This window comes from Micropterus salmoides, unplaced genomic scaffold (genome assembly GCF_014851395.1).
Source record: "Micropterus salmoides isolate LMB-PRFRI ecotype aquatic unplaced genomic scaffold, ASM1485139v1 Ms_hic_scaffold_2692, whole genome shotgun sequence".
NCBI classification, from domain to species: domain Eukaryota; kingdom Metazoa; phylum Chordata; class Actinopteri; order Centrarchiformes; family Centrarchidae; genus Micropterus; species Micropterus salmoides.
In genome coordinates this window covers 1-22,389 of record NW_024041920.1, presented here as the reverse complement: position 1 = coordinate 22,389, position 22,389 = coordinate 1, and the positions used below count along the sequence as shown (strand labels likewise).

The following is a 22,389-nucleotide window of genomic DNA, read 5'->3' as shown; positions in this document are numbered from 1 at the left end:
TTCGATCAGCTCAGCTATGTTTATCAAATGGGATACAATGTTAAACAAATTTCTCTGGAATGGCAAATTAGATGTTTGTTGTTAGGACCATAAAAAGGAGAAAGAGTAAAAAAATTGTGATTGACACTGAGTAATGGGAGGACTCATAAATGTTTCAGACTGGAAGATACAGATGTAGTATCTTATTACTCCAAATAAATATGCTATATATGATGTGTCTGAAATTTTATCCACTTATTTTGTTATGTGAAACGTTAAAATCAAATAGGATTGGTGTGAAAAGGGAATAGAAATGTATAATGAAAAGATCTGTGGGTCCAGGAGTTATCTTATTTGTGATATTAGGTGCAATGCTTTCTTAAATAATTGATGAAAAGGGAGAAATATTTTTCTCAGAATTTGGAGAATAAGCCCTTAAGCAATAACAAAGTTCTTCAAAAGTCAACAAATGGAAAGAACGAGTGAAGCATTTTGAAAGCAAGTAGAAAATCACTTAAAAAATCCAAGCCGATATTGAAGGTCTTGAAACAAGATGGGCTAAATAGCTGTGCTACGTAAAGTGATGTCATAGCTGCAGTGGATGACCTTAATGTACCCAGGTACAGCTAGATGGTTAGAAGTGTGTTCACGTGACTTTGTGTTTAGATATAGATGCTCACACAGACTTTCATCCATGTATAGGTATGTATGTGTAAGTAGACATGGTATACCTCCGTATTAAGGACACATTTTATTTATACATTTTCATTCATGGAAATTGTAAATTAATTGAATTGATTTTTCAAGAAAGTAAAAAAAAAAAAAGGCTAACTTTAAAAATTAGTTAAAGCCACTTCAATGTCTCCTTTTCTGCTGTAGGGAGAAGAAAACCAGATGGTAGATCCTCGTGTGATACATGTCATGCTGGCAGAGGAGGAGGTAAGGTTCTCATAATATAAATCTAACTATATTCTGTAATTGTGCTGTGTATTATTATACAGTGGCGGAAGTATTTTAAGCTTTAGATTGAATTGGAAAATACATTTCCCCCATTTAGTGTGGTAAGAATGGGCGGCGGAGGAAGGACAGTGAAACAATGAAGGGTGACAATGGACGCAGGCGTAGGACTGCCTCCGAAGGTGAGGATGACTTGAACTTGAAACGTTTTAAAGGAGCAGGTGAAACTGGAGCTGAGGGCAAAACTGTGCCGATTCCAACGAAACCCCAGCGGAAGGGATGGGGATCTGGAGTGGAGACTTGAGCGAAAGAGTCAGCAGCACAACCAAAAACGGAAGCTCTTCAGAAGGAACCTTTCCCCAGGGCAGAGGGCCATCCCCCAACACCAACTCCACTCTCCAGATGGACCAATCAAATGCTACTCCTCCTCGTTATCCCGCCCACGTCAAGAAAACGGTCGCTCACTCTCCACACAAGGGGCAGCTGACTCCACCACTGCCGTTACTCACACCCCCACCCCTCCTCCCCTCAAACCAGCCCCCTCTCCCTTCTCCACCACATCTTTCCCCTCACTAGGCCAGATGCCAAGCCTGGTCCCTGGAGCGCCAGCCCCCAAGGCCTCCCCTTCACCCCAGCCAGACAGAGAGGAGGCTTCCCAGTCAACTTATTCCAAAGCTGCTCTTGTTTCCCCGGGGCCTGTCACCATTTCTTGGTCGCATGAGAGCGGCCCTAGTGTGACACTTTCTGCTTCTGTTGGTTTTAGTCCTAAAGCCCCCACCTGGGGAAGCCAGACTGAGGTAAGATGATCAAAATGAACAGTACCGTTAGTACCATTTATACGATGCCTTCGCAAGTGATCACAGTTTTGTTATTAACGTCATTTTACTTAACCGCATTGTTTTTTCCAGGGCTCTAAAACTCCATCAGGTTTTCGTTTGCCCCAGGCTTCTGCTTCTGTATTTGGGGATGTTACCTCTCAGAGCAATGGAGCTCCTGCCACTACCCCAACCTCCCAGGATGCTCCCAGGCCCTTTGGCTTTGGCTTTGGCGGAGCAAAGAACGAGACTCAATCTCAGCAAGACCAAAACTTGTTTTTCCAGTGCATGACCCAGAATTCTAGCTCCAGCCCAAGTCTAGCTGCTGGTCAGACTCAGTCCAAGGACACCAATTATTTCACCACAGTGTCTGATACCCTGAGTAAAGAGCCCCCAAGCCTTTTCAAGCCCACAACCTCCAGTGAAGGGCTGAAAAAGCCTGAGCCGCCCAAAGTGCCTGAGACCCATCTGACGGGAAATGGTGTGCTCAACAAATCCTCATCTGCCTTCCAGGGCATAGGGGGCTCTGCAGGAGGAAGAGGCTCTGCTATTGGTATTGTTGGTCTGGCTGCAGCCTCTGGGGCTCAGAGTACTTCTAAAAAGAGCAGTAATAATGGAACTTCTGTGGGGGGCTTAGGGCTACAATCTGTTTTTAATACTTCAGATAGCCACCAGAACCTTTTTCTGCAGGCCTCAAAAGAGCCCACCAATCCATTTCTGGCCTATGGGGACAAAACCTCCCACACCTCTTTTGCTGGCCTCACTGGGGGCGAGTCACAGACTCTCGGTCCTCCCTCGGACAGCAAACCAAACCTCTTCACTATGGTAGAGCCACCTAAGGGGATTCTGTCTTCCCCTTTCCCAGCACTCTCAGCAGCTGCTTCACCCAACTCTTCCTCCTCTCCAGCACCGGCCTCGTCACAGAGGTCACAGAGTGAAGGTACAAAGGAGGAGCAAGATGTTGGGGTGATGCCTCCATCCACCTCAGGCTGCCCCATGTTTGGAAGCACTGGCCCTGGAGCAATGGAGGAGGTCCCTGTGTCCTTCGACCAGAGCCAGTCTCAGAAGTTTACCCTGGAGGAAAGAGGCCAGTCATCCAAACAGGACTCTGACTCCAGCAGCAACAGTGACTTGTCAGACCTGAGTGAGAATGAGGAGGGCCCAGAGAAAGGCCAAGTCCCAGGAGGACCACCACACCCTGCCAAGGATGGGGCAATGTTGCCGAAAACTAAAGTCCAAGGGGCCGCTAAGAGCCGTCCACGTAACAAGCCTTTCAAAGGTAAGCCCTGTCCACTCTCAAGAACCCCTGTATCATTTGTGGTGACAAACTAAGCAATTAGATTAACACTTTGTATTGTGTCCACCAGTGGGCCAGTCTGTACTAAAAGACCAGAGTAAAGTGCGTCGTCTGAAGCAGTCTGGGGAGTCCTTTCTCCAGGATGGCTCCTGCATCAATGTGGCCCCTCACTTGCACAAGTGCCGCGAGTGCCGCCTGGAGCGTTACCGTAAATATCGAAATACAGATGGAGATAGTGATGATGATGACGACCCAAATGTGGCCTGTCGTTTCTTCCACTTCAGAAGGTACGCGTTTATATGCTAGTGCTGCTCAGTATCTTGCTTTGTGTACTTGAACGAAAGTTAAGGAAAGTTAGGGAAGCAATCATCACAAACAATGACATGTAACATAATGAACCTTTATTTGCCTGTTACCAGGTTGGCTTTCACTCGAAAAGGTGTACTGCGTGTGGAAGGCTTCCTGAGCCCTCAACAGAGCGATTCAATGGCCATGGGTCTGTGGCTGCCTGCACCAGCTGTCCAAGAGGGCCTTGACCTCGATACGTCCAAGTACATCTTGGCCAATGTGGGAGACCAGTTCTGCCAGTTGGTCATGTCTGAGAAGGAGGCCATGATGATGGTGGAGCCTCACCGTGAGTATAAAGACATCTAACTGATCTCACCTGAGTCCATTTTTTTTGGCATTTTAGATTGTCTTATGCATTTATCTTACATTTTGTCTCAGCACTCAACCTGTCAGAAGGGACTATTGTGTGTGTAATCCTGTTTTTTGGCGGCCTGTCCTTCAGAGAAAGTGGCGTGGAAACGTGCTGTGCGAGGCGTCAGAGAAATGTGTGACGTGTGTGAGACCACCCTGTTCAACATCCACTGGGTGTGTCGAAAGTGCGGCTTCGGAGTGTGTCTGGACTGCTATCGGCTTCGCAGGAACAGGCCAAGAGAGGGTGAGTCGTTAGGGCGACATTTGGGGAACTTTCGAGCTAAGCTAACCAACAATGTTGCTGCATTAAACTGATATGTTTTATTTGACTGCATATTCTTTATTACATTAATAGAAACGTTTGGACAAGGTTAAGACTTGATAAGATGTTTTTGAGGTTGGGTGCGTTGGAAACACACAGGTCAATATGTTCTGTCCCTCAGATGTAGATGAAGGTCCAGAGGATGAGGTTTTCTCTTGGTTGAAATGTGCCAAAGGCCAACCTCATGAGCCACAGAACCTCATGCCTACGCAGATTATACCTGGGACAGGTAAAATATACATTATGATTTAATTACAAAAGTATCTGTCCCTACTCCACTAGCATCCAGTATTAAATACAATCTTGTATTGGTACAGTAAGAGTTGTAATGATTGATTTTTATTCCCTTTCTCCTTTAGCTCTGTACAACATAGGTGACATGGTGCACGCAGCTAGAGGCAAGTGGGGTATTAAGGCCAATTGTCCCTGCGCCAGTCGACACACCAAGCCTCTAGTGCGCCCTAGTGCCCCCAATGGGATTTCACAGGTACTGTTGTGCCACATGTTTATTTTTTTTAGTTCTGCATTTTGACAAGTGGCTCTAATGTCTGTCTGTGCTTGTCTCAGCAGTCTACAACAAGCAGTGGTGGCGTCCTTGCAGCTGCAGCTTCTAGTACTGGACCCATTCAAAAATCAGAGGGAGAAACGTCAGCAATCAAAACAGAAACTACACAAACAGCAGCATCATCAGACAGTGGGGGAGGAGAAACTGTGGGAAGTACCAGTAACTCTGCCAGTGGTACGTCCTCCCCCTGTAACCTCCCCCAGTCCTCTTCCAAGGAGTCCCGCTTATCAGGGGAGGGCAACAACTCTGCTCTGCACTGGCTGGCAGACTTGGCCACACAGAAAGCCAAGGATGACACCAAGGGTACGTAGAAAAAAGGAAATACTGAATCAGTGTAATTTGAATGCATAATCAGTATTAAAGTTGATGTTACATCAATGTCATCTTTGCAATCTTCAAGAATCTGGTTCTCTTCGCTCCATGATGAGTCGAGACAGTCGGCCGCCCTTTGGCCTGGATTCTCTCGGTGTCCTGTCAAAGCCTTCAGCTTCCAGCCCTAAGCTATTTAACAGCCTGTTACTGGGCTCCAGCATGGCCCAGTCCAAACCTGAGGGGTCCAGTCTCCGGGACCTGCTCAACTCCGGACCTGGCAAACTCCCCCAGGGCCCTGGAGAGAGTGGGGTTCCATTCCCCTCTGTATTTACCTCAGCAGGCGTACGTATAAAGTTTGTATTATTCCTTATTCCTTTTAGTTTTAAGTATTATTCCTTTTAGTTTTATGTGTTCCAGGTGTACATATCTTTACTAAAAAGTCTATTAGCCAGTCCCTCCGGGATCTCGCAATTACGAGTTAGTTACGATCACAACTATTAACACAAACTTAACATATCTCTGTGAATTCAGCACATCTCGAAATTTTGACCAGTCACCGCATTTTTTCCGCAAATTTGACCTATCATCGCTGTTTCCCGCAAAACGTTGTCATACATCAGCAAACGCAATTCCTTGTTTACAAGACAGAGTAGACATGTCATACCAATGTCTCACATTTGCCAACAAAAACAGCAAAGGGCTGTGAAAAACAGCATCCACATCTTCTTTACCAAAGCTGGAGGTAAACTGTTTTGCAAAATGTGCAGTATTGCGGTCGAACATAAAAGAAAACAGTCTACTTACAAACACAACCATCGCAAAACATACACGGAGAGCGGCAGAAACGCATGGAGGACGTCAGACGAGACAGATCACTGTGACACAGGCTGTTGCATTCTGGAGGTACTGTTTAATGATTCAGCAATATTTCTCAATATCTATATATATCTCACATCTACCTTTGCAAATTTCACGTATTCCCACAATTTAATAGCAAAAAAATGCCCAACAACATTGCAAGTTGCAGTGTTTAGAAAAACTACCACAAAAGCAGGCATTTTAGGCCACAACAATCACAGAAAAAGAGTAAATAGAGAAATAGATCACCAGACAAACCCAGAGTCACTTGAAATCTTATTTATAATGCTGACCGCCACATTTTGGTGTATTTCAGCAACAGGTAATAGTGATTATGGAAAGTACTTTGATTTTTCAGCGTTAAGTCTCAAATGCATTATTTCATGCTTTCAAATAATGTATGAAATCATGCACTTAAGTCAGTCAGTGTCGATTACAAATTGTGTAACTGCCTTTACTGATGTAGTAATGAACCAGGAATTGCCAGGGCAGAAACTTCAAACAGAAATTACTTCCAAAAAAAGATTGATTGATGATTATTCACCTGTGAGTACACAGCTGGGTAATCAAATAATGTGTTTTTTGTCTGTCAGAGTGACAAGCTGAAGAGCAGCCTCCCGAACTTCCTGGATCACATCATTGCCTCAGTTGTGGAGACCAAGAAGGCTGAAGGCCGTCGGACCGGCGCCTCTGAGGGCGGCGAGCTAGGTGTGTTGGGGGGCCGCAAAGATGGAGTTATGGGCCTTAGTGTTTTGGAACCACATACCTCACACTCCTGGCTCTGTGACGGGCGACTCCTCTGCCTACAGGATCCCAGCAACAGCAACAATTGGAAGATCTTCAGGGAGTGCTGGAAGCAGGGACAAGTAAGAACCACAACTGCTATAACTCCTGAGGCGTCTGTGGCAGAAACATGACGGACCACTACAAGAAAGTTTGCTTTTGGTGAAACATCTTCTGTTGCCCCGTCATCTGTGTAATCTCTTCTCCTTTGTTTCCAGCCTGTGTTGGTGTCAGGGATACACAAACGGCTGAAAAGCCATTTGTGGCTGCCCGATGCCTTCAGTAAGGAGTTTGGAGACCAGGATGTAGACCTGGTCAACTGTAGAAACTGTGCTATCATCTCTGATGTGAAGGTGCGAGACTTCTGGGACGGCTTCCAGGTCATCTCCAGTGAGTGCTTAAGCAATTTATCCTAAATTAATTAATGCTTATTTGTTTGCATTAATTGATTTACATGCATGCCATTGTCTTATTTTAGCTCGTGTTTCTCTGTCAGAAATAGTAGCTAGTATGTTTTTTCTTTGTGAATGCAGAGCGACTGCAAGATAATGACGGCCAGCCCATGGTGTTGAAATTAAAAGATTGGCCTCCAGGTGAAGACTTCAGGGACATGATGCCCACACGGTGAGGAACCTTAGAAATATGTTGCTTCCACGTGTGTGTAATGCATTTGCTCACCAACGAGGCTTCCTGCTTCATGTCCATAGAGGGTTATTTACTTACACACACATATATATATATATATATATATATATATATATATATATATATATATATATATATATATATATATATATATATATATATATATATATATATATATATATATATATATATATATATATATATATATATATATATATATATATATATATAAACAGCTGCATGTTACAAAACGCTGACATGGTGGGTATTTTACAATCTGCAGTAACACACCAGTGCACGTCATTCAGTACCACATTGGTTTCGATCCACATGCTGCGCACCTGCTGCTGTGAAAATGGAAGTTTATTAATCGCAGCAACTTTATAACATACTGCTGATGGAAAAAGTCAGCCGAGCACAGACACATAATGGGAGAGAGAAACACAAAAATGTGGAGTAACCACCATATTTTGGCTATGTTACTTTAAGGAATGTTTGAGATATGCCACACAGGCCATGGATGCAAAACTATTTTTGTGAATCAGTTATTTCCCTTATAAGATTTTAGAAAAGGATGAATCTGATTTTAGCTTTAGGATTGTCTTTGTGAATTGTTAAGATTTGCAAATCTCACATCTATGTTGTCTTGCACTTTTCCCAGGTTTGATGATTTGATGGAAAACCTTCCCTTGCCCGAGTACACAAAAAGAGATGGTCGTCTAAACCTTGCAGCCCGTCTGCCCAACTTTTTTGTGCGCCCTGACCTTGGTCCTAAGATGTACAACGCCTATGGTGAGAAGGAGTGGCTGAGTCTGACAGACATTTTCCGTTCCCTGTCACCTCAGTTAGATGTCCCAGCTCTCATTTGTCATCACCTTCATCTTCTCACTCCCTCACTGTCTTTCTTTCCCGCAGGCTTAATCTCCACTGAAGACAGAAAGGTGGGAACCACTAACCTTCACCTGGATGTTTCTGATGCTGTCAACGTCATGGTGTATGTTGGCATCCCTCACGGAGATGGAAACGAGGAAGAAGGTCAGTGGACTTAAATCTCTCTCTCTCTGTCTCTCTCTCTCTGTCTCTCTCTCTCTGTCTCTCTCTCTCTGTCTCTCTCTCTCTCTCTGTCTCTCTTTCTGTCTCTCTCTGTCTGTCTGTCTGTCTCTCTCTGTCTGTCTGTCTGTCTCGTTCTCTCTCTCTCTCTCTCTCTCAATGAACATTTTATAGTACAATGTTGAGCTGTTAAACATTATGAAAAGATCTACTTATTTCACAAAACAAAATAATTTTCTGTAAAAAATATATTCTATTTACAATATTATATGCACATGATTTGATTTTTTTGCCCTTACTAAGTCCAAGACATTGTGTAGAATATACATGGGAGATAAAAGAAACAATCCATTTCAAACACTGTTCATTACTCACTTGTCCTTCATCAACTGACCCCTCCTGAACAATCTTTAAGAATATTTTCACAGCTGTTTCCCCGAACATTATGCTTTTACTGTTTTAGTTGCTCCAGGCCTTTTTGACTTGGTTAGGACCCTGAAAAGACCCATCAGTGGGTCTCATTCATTTACACTGTGGCAAAATTTCTCATTCACAGAGGCAGATATCTCTGGGCGCAAAGGTCTGTAGACTTTCAATTGTATCACTTCAGTAGCATGCCCTTCTTCTTGACTAACTCCCCTTCTTCACCTCCCCCTCCCCCCCATCCTTTTGTTATCTGTGAAGTAGGGGCCAGAGCACTGCACCCCGTCTGTTAGTTTCTGCTTTAGCATGTTTTGCACATTTCTGTGTAAATGCAACCTTTATTATAACATCTTAAATGAATACTGGATGGCGTTCAAATTTCTGTTGTTGCCCTTTGGAGATCCTGCCTTTCTTCTTCTATGTAGATTTCAAGGTGGGGTTAGAAAATTTGTACTGTTTTGGGTTCAGCATCTGCAGCAACGTTTATATTCCACTAATTGACATGGAGTTAACACAAGTTTTAATATAATTACCGCACTGGGAGTATCTTCAGTTACTGTTAGTGTTGGGTGAGTTGTGCTCTGGTCCTTACACTGTGGGAGAAATTTTTGAATGAAGGGCATCTAGAATTGGCAACCCTATTCCCTGGCTTCCTGTCACACATCACAGTGACACTGACGCATACCCAACAGTATGACCATAGGCATGCTGTCCTCATACACTGGTTCGTCTTCTTCTTAGAATCAAGGGATTTTCTTTACTCGCACATCAAAGCAAACACACATTTAACTGATTCATCCTGGCCACTAAATTTAGGGCTGTGAATGAAACATTTGTGAGTGTTTTTGTTTTTGTGAAATAATAATGACTGTGCCAGCGCACAAACGCACATGCACACACATTGTTAGGTAGTGAAGGGAAACACCAGGAATAAACAACTTTGAGCTGTTGAAAGACAAAGGTCCACTGAAGCAAACACATTAGTCATGAATGTGTTTGTTTTCACTTATCATCTTTCTGGATAACTAAGTACTAAAATGAGAGGTCATTAAATGTTCGGGCAGGAGTGTTAGCTGCCCTGTATAATCAACCTTAGGCTGTGGATGTGAACATCGTGTCAGTAAATGTGATTGTGTAGTTTGTAACTTCGTGCTTCTCTTTGCCCCAGTGGTTCTCAACTGGTCCGGTCAGTTATACAATTCTTTAATGCACTAGAAACATCAGTCCTGTTAGGGCACTGTGATGGCATTTTCGTGTTTTGCTAGAGGCTATATTAATAGCTTCTGTTCAGACACATTTTCATTTTGACTTCTTTAGGGTGAAACGCACGTGACTGCTGCTGAGGATGTCTGTGTCATGACAGTACACAGAACAGTACAGAAAAGCTCTAGGAAATGATTGCTCTTCAGAATAAAACTATTATGGCCTACAATCCTGCAGTCCACTTACAATAGACCTGCAACCCACTGTGGGGTCACGAGCCACCAGTTGAGAACCACAGCTCTGCGCCATTTTTGTCAAACAATATGATGGATGTACATTAATTCAGTTGTTTAAGAATTCTGCTCTGAAAGATGAGAAATGCGGATGTGTCTTGACACTCCCGGTCACTCTCCCAGGACTGAGGCATGATACGTCAGTCATCAAACTTTAGTAAAGAAAAGACACTAATGTTCAAGTAATGTTGAAACATCAACAATCACAACTCAAACCCTCATTCATGAGGCCACTTAAGGTGAACTCTACTGTAAGATCTTGTCATAGACACACTGCTGATGACCCTTTGGTGCCCTGCATGTGTGTGTGTTGTTCTTTATGTTGGTTCCTCCAGAGGTCATAACCACCATTGAGGAGGGCGATGTGGATGAAATGACGAAGAGGAGGGTGTATGAAATAAAGGAGAAACCTGGAGCTCTGTGGCACATCTACGCGGCCAAGGACGCTGAGAAAATCAGAGAACTGCTCCGCAAGGTCAGCAGCCAGTAGATTTCTGTCTAAACCAGCATCTGATCTCTCGAGCTGCAGTATCATTAGCAGTAACGCATTTTACCCTCAGACTCTGTGTCCTTTTACAAAGACAGTGATAGATTGAGTGAACGGTGCACTATCTTATGGCCTGCTGTCAGCAGACAGTCTGTCAGAAATCAGATTGTGAAAGCCCTTCAGAAAACTCTTTATGTGGGCTAACCTGTATTTTAATGCCTACTTACATTTTCTGAATTTATGTTAATCTGAACCCAGAATGGGGTTACCCTCCACTGCATCCTTGTTTTATAATACTAAGAAATAAACTGGTTTCTAACAACAACCAAAAATAATTGTGTGGTTCAGGTTAATTAACAGCATTATGCCATGCTTTACCCATATCTGTATCAGGTGGGAGAGGAGCAAGGTCAAGAGAACCCTCCAGACCATGACCCCATTCATGACCAGAGCTGGTACCTGGACCAGGTGCTGCGCCGCAGGCTTTATGAAGAATATGGTGTCCAGGGTTGGTCCATTGTACAGTTCTTAGGAGATGCCGTATTTATCCCTGCTGGAGCTCCACACCAGGTCAGACTTATTTTGTTATATTAAGAAAATTTTGTATAGATATCCATTTATTTAGATATTATTTATGAATGGGCCATAATTTAAGATCCATATTTTTCTTATCTTATTACATAATGTGTATGCTCTGCTCTTCCCCTCTCAGGTGCACAACCTGTACAGCTGCATCAAGGTGGCAGAGGACTTTGTGTCTCCTGAACATGTGAGGCACTGTTTCAGACTGACGCAGGAGTTCAGACACCTGTCCACTACTCATACAAACCACGAAGACAAGCTACAGGTTGGTCTGCTTTTCTCTCGTGTAGTTTCAGTGTCACATTTTAATGCACTCAACTAGAGAATGATCTTTGTGTTACGCTGTTTCTAAGCCCCAGTTTATGCAGCTGTGTGTTTACATTTGTATAATCTGCCGCTTTACATGGACAAGAGAAGTGATTATTCAGACTAGGTTTATTTGTGGCTTAGAGTAATTGAATAAAAAAGAATGAATTTACGGGAATCAAGTTCATATAGTTATTGAGGAAAATGATATCACAATAATTATCATTATTGTTTTATCGCCCAGCCCTAAGTTCAACCAATATAGTTGACATCATATAGACACATGAACTTAGAAAAATAAAGCGTGTCATTGCGTTCAGAACAGTGAATAAAAAAAAATACATTTCATTCAAGATTCGATTTCATGTGCTGAGATTAATCTTACCATTTATTGAGGTTAATTCTAAAATCTTCCAGACAGCACTTGAAGCTGTTTGTCTCAAATATGTGCACGCTGGTAGAAGATCAATAATCAATCATAGGGAAAAAGTCTTCAGCAGTTTGACATTAAACTATAATTAATATCTTAAAATTCTGCTTTGGATATTTCTAAACTCTCCATGCATCATTAAAGGAACCTTAAAATAGCCTTAAGTGACAAAAAGTTTGGTTGCTGCTCAGATTTGCATTCTTCTTTTTTCATTGTTTGATTAAGCTGTTGATGATCGAAATTATGATTTTGCTAATTTCCGTCTCTATTTCTTGGATGAAGCTTTCGTATGGTTGCTTCTGTTTAGACAACATGTAACCTTTGAGAAGATTTGCTTATTTTGTTAAATGGAAAAAAGTAGTAAAAAATCATGTTATTATTCCTGAAAGTAAAGTATTGAAAACATTTTCTAACAATACCCAGCCGTTGTCAGTCGGTGTGAGTGTTATTAATGTTCTGGGACAGGAGATTGTTTCCATGTCTGTTGTTGCTTAACAGACTTCTCCTGTTGTTTTGTTTTTCTCAGGTGAAGAACATCATCTATCACGCTGTGAAGGACGCTGTTGGGACACTGAAGGCTCACGAACCTAAATTGGCACGCCCTTAGTTCCTCTCACTTAATGCTGTCCCAAAACAACCAGCCTGTGATGACCACCCCACTAAATACACACACAGTATGCATTACACACCTACATACACAAGTACAAGCTGCAGAGTGCAAAGATAGACTGTAGGTTTTTTGGGACAGTGAAGGTCTGGGTTTGGGGAAAGAGGACATTTGATTTGGGGAGGGATTAGACGGGAGGGGCTAGGCAGCACTTGATGAAGGAAGTCCTTTATCGCTGTTACACAGTACGCTCAAACTTGTCTAGTTGTTTTCCAATTGTTTTTTTGTTTTTTTTGATTAACTCTGTATTTAAGGTCAGTGTGTTTGTTCTGTTGTTTTCATTGTATATGTAAGATGTGAGAATAAAGGAGGTAAAAGCTGACGTGCCTTTGGAGCAGAGGTTCAGCTACCATATAAGTGACTGACAAAATGTGAGTACTGGGCTAACTTTCCTATTTTGATGACAGTGATATTATTTTTCTTCAATAGGAGCGAGGTTAACATGTTTTTGTAGATTTTTTTGTTGTTGTTGTTGGAGTTTTTAAACAGCTGATTGCTTCTGCCCTCTGTGGCTGAGATGAATTTGCGAAGCAGCCAGTGAGGGGAAGCAGACCAAAGTTTTGTATTTTTTGTTTTCTTATTTCACTTTTAGAGTAAGAAGTCTTTTCTTTTTATACGCCACAAGGTAATGATCAGGAGGACTTCAGAGAGGGCAGGTTTTTATTTTTTACATTATTCTTTGGTCACCTATCTTTGTCCCATCGGCTGAATGAACTGCAGACTTCCAACAATATTGTTCAAGAATCACAATTGCAGCTGAACAGAACTACTGGCCATTAACATTGTATCAATATATATATTGATCTTAGCAGTCTGTTTGATTTTTCACAATAAAGTATACAAAAATTATTGTTTGTTTTAATGGTAATTTTTACGAACAAAACCTGTGTGTGTACAACCAGGGTCTAAGTCATTGAAAAGTATTAAAATTATTGTAAAAGTATTGAAAGTGTTGAATTGTTTTCATTAGCAATTAATCTTGTAAATTTTTTTTATTTAGTCAAAAGATTTACAGTTCACAATTATAATAAAACAGAAAAAAGCAGCAAATATTTTGAGTTATTTCCTGATAAATGATTTGAACAATCACTTGTTTATTAAAATAGTTGACAGTTTTCTGTTGATTGACTTGAATTGTTTAGGTAGTAGCCTGATTGTTTTATCTAACTGGTTTGTCTTGTGTGTTGTTGAAAATGGTTAGTGTGTTTTCATCTTAAATTCACTTGTTATAGTATTAAATTGTTGCCTTAAAAATTAAGAAAGAAACTTAGAATTCAAGTTTTAATTTCTCTCCTTTTCAGGGCTGAATTTGGTTTTATTTGCCACTAATTTACAAAATAAAGGTCTCAATCTCAGGACCATAATCATATGGGATGGAGCACAAACAAGATATAAATAATCTGATGTATGCCAATAACTGTAACTGCAGCAACAAAATCAACTTATACATAGATGGGCACCTTAAATAATACTTTTGAAGATACCTTTCTCTGAAATTCATTATGCATTCATTCTGACAGTCAAACAAAATATGATACTTGTTGTCATTACAAACGTTGCAAATCCTCTGGTTTCTATCCAGACACCCTGAAATTGCAAATAGTCTGTCAGTACTTCTGGTTTTCAATCACCATAAAACAGGCTCTGGACAATTAAGTCCTGCATGGCTTTCCATTAGCTGTATTGTTACAAGTGTTAACAGTGCAGATTACTATTTATCGGTGTGTTTTACTGATCCTACATGCTTTTAGATTCTGTCCTGTGTGGCCTAGCATTCACTGCTCATGTCTGAATTAGTAAGTAGATCACAGAAATGGGGCAGGGGAGCTTAAATGTGCTGAAGAGGATGCAAGCATAAATCTAGTTAGTTTAAACCAACAAATACTTAAACATGTGCTCTCTGGCTTCTCTCTCATTAATGCCACTAGTAAACTGAGGTGATAGGATCATGTGTCGGTGCAGCAGATAGGAGGAGCACTGTGAAAGGCGCAGTTTTCTCCCAAGTTAAAATGACACATTTTACTGCGGGGCTCTGGCCCTTTAAGAGCCAGTCTCTCTCCAGAAGAGACAGAGCGCCGAGCAGCTTGGATCCAGAGACCGCAGCGCATCCTCGGCTGCTGCTAGCCCGCAGACACACACACACACACACACACACAGGAGAGCGGACAGGCAGGACACCGGGCCAGCCTCCCGGGTCATATCACAACAAACCGCGTCCTGGAGAGAAGGGCATGGGGGGCCACCTAGCCCGCTTGGCTAACTAGATTTCCTTGAAGCGGAGAAGGCTCACGGCCGGTGTCGTCCAGCAAGATGGTATCCTGGATCATTTCGAGGATAGTAGTGTGAGTATGGGCTGGGCTGTTGTTGTGTTTAAAGCCAGATCTGCGACTCCTCCATTCATCAGCTGTCTGATGCTGAAGGCTGCGACGCGCCAACTAGCTAGGCTTGTGTGCTCTGTCATCCGTTTTCTGTCCGCATAGTTACATTTCATTCATGTATGTTAGATAAATTACTGTGGGTAAAAATTTTATTTGGGCATTGAGGTAAGCAGCTGTGTATAGCAGCCGTTACAACCGTTGCTATGGGTCTTTAATGAATACAATGATGCAATACAAGCTGCACCAAGCGCCTGCTAGCCCCTGGTAGCTAACGTATGCTGGCTAGCCATTAACGACCTGACAGATAATGTGTTGGCAGGGGAAGGATTTGTTAGCCGGCCACGTTATTCAAGTGAAACCTGCTTAATATTCCAGCCTCGCTGCAGACAAGTAAACAAGACTCCAAACTGCCTGCAGTGGCTTTTTTTTTAAAAACAAAACACCACAGTCTGAGTATCGCTGGTCTGTACACTGAGCATCTCAGCACCTTTTATTGTGAACATGACTTGGTAAAACTGTCATGGCAAGGCTAAGCTCAGGGATGTCGGTCTATCCATCCATATCTAGGCCCATGTTCAGGAACTGGCCAGATCATAGTGGATGATTTGTATGATTTTAATAATATTCCTTGCTATGGACAGTTCAGACCTGGGCTTCCACCTGTACACACCATATCACGACAGTGTGGATGACTCAACTAAAGCCAGCAGCTGTCATCATCCTGATCCTTTATAGACACTTATGTCAATTGGGTGCTTTTAAGCAGGATATTTTGTTCTCTGACCGCAGGACCTACCTATCTTTCAACAATGCCATCATTTTTCTTGTGGGTTTAAACAGGTTGGACTAAAGCTTGGCAGTATAATCCTCGAACATAACTATAACAGTGTCTATGAAAGGCCCAGGTGTGGAGATGTTATTGACGTCTCATCCCTATAAATATTCTGGTTATGTAAGTAGAGGATAACACTGGCAAACGTTACTTTTAGTGGCTTCCAGCTGGCTCTTCCACTTCACTTACCCCTCAGGTGTCGATGGGAGACAAACAATGTGACTGGATATGCATCATATAATGGCTGCAGCACGTCTTACACAGGATCATTCATTTCTCATCTTTAATCTGCACTTTAAACATGCAGCTGCCTCTATTTGTTTTAACCCAACCGTAAAAAAACAGGTGAATAAGCAGCGTGTCTGAAATCACTGAAGTCTCAGCGAGAGGACGGGATGCCCTCAAGCTCCGAGAAGTGAACTTGAGATGGGGACACAAAGAGGCACAGGGCGTCTGCTGAGAGTGTCTACTGCCTTAGAGGCCTGCCACGAGTCGCCACAGCTTACTGTGCAAAGCTGAGAGGCGCTGCACACATGACTGGGCAGCTCAGCCACTTACTGGGACAGAAGACCTACTTAAATGCTGAGAAAAACGTAGATATGCTCCAGCTACTAACAGCTGGGAGCACAAGCATCAGTGTAGAAAAACATTCAATCCTTAGTTTAGATAAAGTCACACCCAGTGGTTTACACTGTGGGCATACAGACAAACGAGTGCCTTTCTGAAGTGTGTTCTCCCTGCTGTCCCCTCACTCAGCATTAGGCATCCTGTCACATCAGCACAAATCACCACAGTGGCACAGGATGCGACCAAATGCGCATCAAAAACACGGCTCTGTGTGCATAGTGTCCCAATCTGCACGTGGTCCAACACATGGTGACCCACCCCTGGCAGACCTTTGTGTGTTTTTCCACTTTATCTCGCTGCATTCTTCCTGACTCTGTGATCTCCATTATGTTTTTTTTTTCTACTGATTATCAGGCCAGTGTGTGTTTTCAAGCCAGTGCCCATCAGCTGTCTACTGTGGCATCACCGTTCAGACCAAAACCACATAGACACCGACTTTCTTTAAATATAAACTGCTCAATAATACAGAAAGCAACTGGTGTTTACGTAAGCTTAGTGCAAACATAGCTAACCTGCTTTTTAAGCAGGAACACATTGGTTAGGTGTCAACACCCTGAGGCCATGTCCTCACGTTGAATCCTCCTCTGACCCAGGCTTCTCTGCTCCTCTGTTTTTTGCAGTCTTGCCTTTGGGACTCTCTATCCAGCATACTCCTCGTACAAGGCTGTCAAAACGAAGAATGTGAAGGAATATGTGAGTATCACCTCTAGTTTATAAAGCACAGCCGACTGTTTTGACTCCTGTCTGCCCTGTTTGACTTTCTTTAGATATTTTTACCCCTGTATTTTAAGTTTCAAATGCACATATTGAGAAGGAGTGTAACAAAGCCCACAGATAAAATTTAGGCCAGTCACACACTGGACATTGTTTAAATGGAGGACACGTATTAATTACCTGGAGTAATTTCTGTTTTGATGTTGGCAGCACTGACTTTTCTGTTTCTTTGAGCACTGTCACTCATTACCAAAATATCAAGCGTGTTTGATAATGATCAGGGTAGGGCTGAATGATTTTTGAAAAAATATCTAATGGCAATTATTTAGACTGATATTGTAATTGAGATATGATTTGCGATTTTGGAAGGAATTTATAATTTTTTACACACTTATTCTCATTTTCATTGAAAAACAATGTTTAAATGTCTATGGTGAGATTTTTGCAAAGATCTGTGCCAAACAAAGATGCTTTCTTAAGTCTGTAGACTATGACGTGTAGGCCAGGACATTTCTCCAGCTCGACAATATTTAATTTAAAATAGTGTTTGACCCACATTTTGCTTTTTAACAAATAATGCACCTCCTGTGATTTGAAAATTGCAGCAGGCCGCATTGTTATTTCGGTGAATTGTTCAGCCATAGATCTCCCGGACAAGGTCAGAAGCATGGCATGGCAGCTAACTGGGGCACACCAACCTTTTATGAAACTGGGTCACTGAGGCACCATAATTTGTCTAGGAGACAAAATAAAACCTTTATCTCCATTTCATTACTAAATATTTTATTCTACATGGACACAACAGCTTTTTGAATACAAAAGGTGGTAGAAACATAGTCATCTCCATGTAGAATAAAAGTCAGTAGTTTGTGGATATCCTCATCTGTTTGAGCAGAAAAGTTTTATCCAACACCTGCCGAGAATACATGAACGTGCAAGCACCTCCTTATGATCAAGTATTGCAGCCTACCATGCTTCAGATTAAATAAAAACTCATCTTGTAGTGCAGTGGTTCCCAATCTAGGGGTTACAAAATGAATGTGATGGGTCACAAAAAGATTGACCATATAGGAACAGCTTTGTTTTAAGAGGAAACAAGTCAATAAGGTTGGGAACCACCGATATGTTCCCTTTTGTCCGAGACTAACACCTATAACATTTTAAAGGTGGGGTATCTGATTTGTTAAATTCTTAAAATATCTCCTCACGATCTGCTAGTTCTCCGTTCCCTGTGTGCACAAAGTCAGGTGTTTGTACTCAGCCCTGGCTCTGTAAATGAGAAAAAAACAAAGAGGCTCGGACCGAGACACACAACACTACTCCAGCCATGATTTGTGTGTCCGGTAACGTTAAATAACTCCGACTTCCGTACTAGTTTGCCAAGACCATGCTGTTTTTGTTATGTTAGCTATAGGAGAAGGAGACTTGCGAGGATCTGGAGCTGGTGTGCTGGCTCCGGGACTGTCCTGTCCTCTCTGCACATTAGCTTCGCAGCAGCAACAGATTCTTGTTCCGCTTTTGGCTGAGAGTCGGGGTCCTCCCTGCTTACCTCATCACTGCAAGGCATGATAGAAAGGGGGGGCGTCCAGGAGGCAGTGGAGGAGGAGACAGCAGCTCTGGCCCTCTGCCCAGTTTTGCACTGGAGAACAGTTTCCTCCTGGCAGGTTACTATGGCACCCCCCTCCTCCTCTCAATTGCTGCTCAAGCAGACAACCACAGAAGGAGCGAATGAGGGAGAGAAAGAGAGGGAGTGAAGGACGCCATTTTTAGGACTGATGTTTTCATCCTCCTTTCCTCTTGTTTAGCTTGTTTTAATGACTCAGCACTATGTGTGTTATACAGCTGCATGACTGCTACCTGTTTGTTCCTTTAAACATGCAGGGCTTTTCTCTAATTTAGTAACATTTGGTATGCCAATATGTTTACTTATTGATAATGTATTTCCACTTAATCTATGGCATTTGGTATTGTTTCCTAAACTAGTTTCCCTTTACGTGTCCAGTTTATGGGATTTCATAATGCCCTGCATTTCCTTTTTTCTCCGGGACATTAACCATGCATACTGATGTGATCCGATAGGACTGAACATATGTTGCGTTTCTGCATTGGCATGTCTGTTTATTTCCACGTGTCTCAGCACGTGGCACGGATGCTGTGGGTTTCATGTGCTATTTGTGTTATGACTTGCCTGTGTGTGTGTGTGTGTGTCTCCAGGTGAAGTGGATGATGTACTGGATAGTATTTGCGTTGTTCACTACAGCAGAGACGGCCACAGACCTGCTCTTATCATGGTGAGTCAGGAGCTGCTCATGATCACGACCCTATAAATAAAACAAACAGCTTATATAATACCAATAGACACATTCGGTGTATCTAGTGCTAAGTGTATACTGAAATCTTATTAAAGTGCCTCATGAAATGCAACTCACACCATTATTCAGCCTTTCAGATATCAGATCAGTGTCTTAGCTTCTCTCATTGTCTCTTTTTCTTTATAACTCAGGTGTTTGTATCTTCCTCAAAGACGTTATGTTTTCAGTTCCTCTCTGCTGATGTTCTAACTCTGTTTCATTTCTCAGGTTTCCATTTTACTTTGAGCTCAAGATTGCCTTTGTGATCTGGCTCCTGTCCCCATACACCAAGGGCTCCAGTGTCCTCTATCGCAAGTTTGTCCACCCAACCCTGTCCAACAAAGAGAAGGTAGGAACACAACCTTTTCAAGTCATTATGTCCATCTCCCAATGGAAAAATTGGCGCATTTCACTGCTGCAAACGTGCAGAAATTGGTCTGCATGTCCACATTGAAATATGCTATTTGTCCTTTTCCTTCTTGTCCCAATTGCTTACGATGTCATCTTTCACTCTTCCCCTTCAACTATCGTCCTGTCCTACAGGAGATAGATGAGTACATCGCACAGGCCAAAGACAGGAGCTATGAGACCATGATGAGGTTTGGAAAGAGGGGTCTCAACTGGCTGCTAATGCTGCTGTCACTGCAGCCACCAAGGTGAGCTGTGTGCTCAGATCAAGTCAGATGGCATTATAACTTAATAATGCAGATTTCCCTTCATGTTCTTCATCTGTAATATATTCATTGTACACTGTGCCTTTAGATTGTGTCTGAATCCAGTCTGAGATGCCGTTCAGCACAGATTTTTAAAATGTGTTTCAAATGCTTCTTCTCCAGTGACCACTGAGATCACGTTGTGTGATTTTCAACAGTAGGAAACGTGTGTGTGTGTGTGTGTGTGTGTGTGTGTGTGTGTGTGTGGTGACTGGTGACTTGTTGCAGGGAACAAACTTGTAAGCTTTTTCTGAGTTGTTCGTCACAGCAAAATTACCACTGGGAGCTTTGCTATGCTAGACACACTCTAACATTAACAAGGAGGTCCTATGGTTTGTGCAAAGATGCCTTGCCAAGTGCTGATTAAGTGATCCCAATGCATCCTAATATGTTTGGGATGAATTCACAGCTGTATTTACATCTGTCTACTGACATACAGTAAGTTGGATTCCCCAAAGGCTGTTAGGCTTGGTTTCTAATGCCCCTTGTATGTTTAAAAAAAGAACAGCCAAGCAGGCTGGTCAAGAGCACCAAATAGCTTAGTTTACTGTCTGACACCAAAAGGTTGGGAGCATGCTTGTGAGTGTGAAACAAGGGCAGCAGCCTAGAGGCGACTTGTTCTTGATCTGATGTTGTGACGGGCTCGTGTAAAGAGTAAATTGTTGGTGCTGCCAAATCAATGTCCCTAATGGTGATTGATTGCAGATAAAGTCCGATATTTAAAGTAATGTTAGGTGGAAGTCTTTACTAAAGGCATTGTATACAAAAGCACCTGTTCTGTTTATGTTCCAGTGTGAGGTTTTTGTCACATACTGTAAACAGATCCTATTAACCATATCGTTAACTGACATTCAAGCAGAGATTTAATGTTTATGCACACAAATTAAGTCGGTATTTGCATCAACATCATCTTTCCATGTAGTTTTCTCTATTTATTGATGATATATGGCTGCATCTAACTATTATTTCCGTTATTGATTAATCTGTCAAATTGTTTCAATTCATAGCATCAAAATGGCTTAAAATGGCCATCACAATTCTTCAAATACCTTTTTCATCCATCCAACAGTCCAAAACCCGAAATATTTTCAATTAACAGAGATATGAAACAGAGAATGCCATCAGATCCTCACATAATTGTTCTGTTGATCAGAAAATCAATGAAGGTAGTAACCATTGCAGCTCTAGATGATAAATCAGGGGAGTTTCATGCCCATTCAAGTGGTGGAAATGCTTAAATGTTCTGAACCCTGGCTGCTGAATATAATTGTCAAAGAATTCTGTCTTGTCAGCCTTACACTACAGATTAACTTAATCAGTCAGTGTTTCACCAAACATGAGAATTTGCAAGTTATATTTTATTTGGATGACCTATTCTCTGTAAGATATGAGTGATGCAGAAGTAGGGGATAGATATTCAGGACTCGTGCTATCCCATATCTTGACGTGTCTGTGTTGGGTTTTGCTGTGATGCCCAGGGACAAGGCGTGCTGTCAGACAAGCTGCGGAGTTTCAGCATGCAGGACTGACTCTCATCAACGCTGACGATGACCTATCTCTGCACACTCCAGACGCCGCATGAGACGGGACCCGATGGACGAGATAAGTTCGGGGCCAGCACGCTGCCCCGGGCCAAGAGCTCCACTGCACGACAGAGTAAGGCCACACGCACAACCCCCACGCTGCTTCATTAGGAGTCGCACACATCTGCATAAAAACATACATTCTGTATGTCCAGTTTGTTGTTTGGGCTGAGTGTCACTCAGAGGCCGTACTTTACTATCAGAGCAGGACAGGGGGAGCTAGAGTCATGTGATTTAAAGCACTGCAGGATGGCAGGGAAAAGGATGAGATGCAAAGAAGTGTCGAGTAGGGGTGAAAACATGTGATTCCAGTGGGAGGAGAGGCTGAGAAGAGGGCTCTTTGTGTCTCACTACACTGCCGGCTGGCTGGCTCGGGCCTGGCTAGCTGTGAACTGAATACAGAGGAGACCAGAGACCGTGAAACAATGAATGACAGGGCAAAGTGGCACATTTAACACAGGAACCTCAATGTGCAAACCCAGCCGAAAGACAGATCAAACAAAACGCTGAAAGAATCA

At 42.5% G+C, this 22,389-nt stretch overlaps 1 protein-coding gene and 1 pseudogene across 1 annotated transcript; both read left to right on the top strand.

Annotated features, from left to right (window-relative positions):
- Positions 1 to 858: 858 nt before the first annotated feature.
- On the top strand, positions 859 to 13,616 carry LOC119919361 (lysine-specific demethylase 3B-like; the record flags this gene model as incomplete). Its single annotated transcript, XM_038739765.1, is given in 22 exon segments — positions 859 to 918; positions 1,037 to 1,172; positions 1,175 to 1,381; positions 1,384 to 1,733; positions 1,845 to 3,030; positions 3,119 to 3,335; positions 3,468 to 3,682; positions 3,839 to 3,991; positions 4,191 to 4,298; positions 4,429 to 4,556; positions 4,637 to 4,937; positions 5,035 to 5,288; positions 6,398 to 6,670; positions 6,806 to 6,977; positions 7,121 to 7,211; positions 7,894 to 8,024; positions 8,148 to 8,267; positions 8,839 to 8,862; positions 10,537 to 10,676; positions 11,082 to 11,258; positions 11,401 to 11,535; positions 12,533 to 13,616. Coding segments are annotated over 22 exon segments (4,659 nt in total), but the record flags the coding sequence as incomplete, so codon positions are not given.
- Positions 13,617 to 14,748: 1,132 nt separating this feature from the next.
- Positions 14,749 to 22,010, top strand: LOC119919360 (annotated as a pseudogene).
- Positions 22,011 to 22,389: the final 379 nt, after the last annotated feature.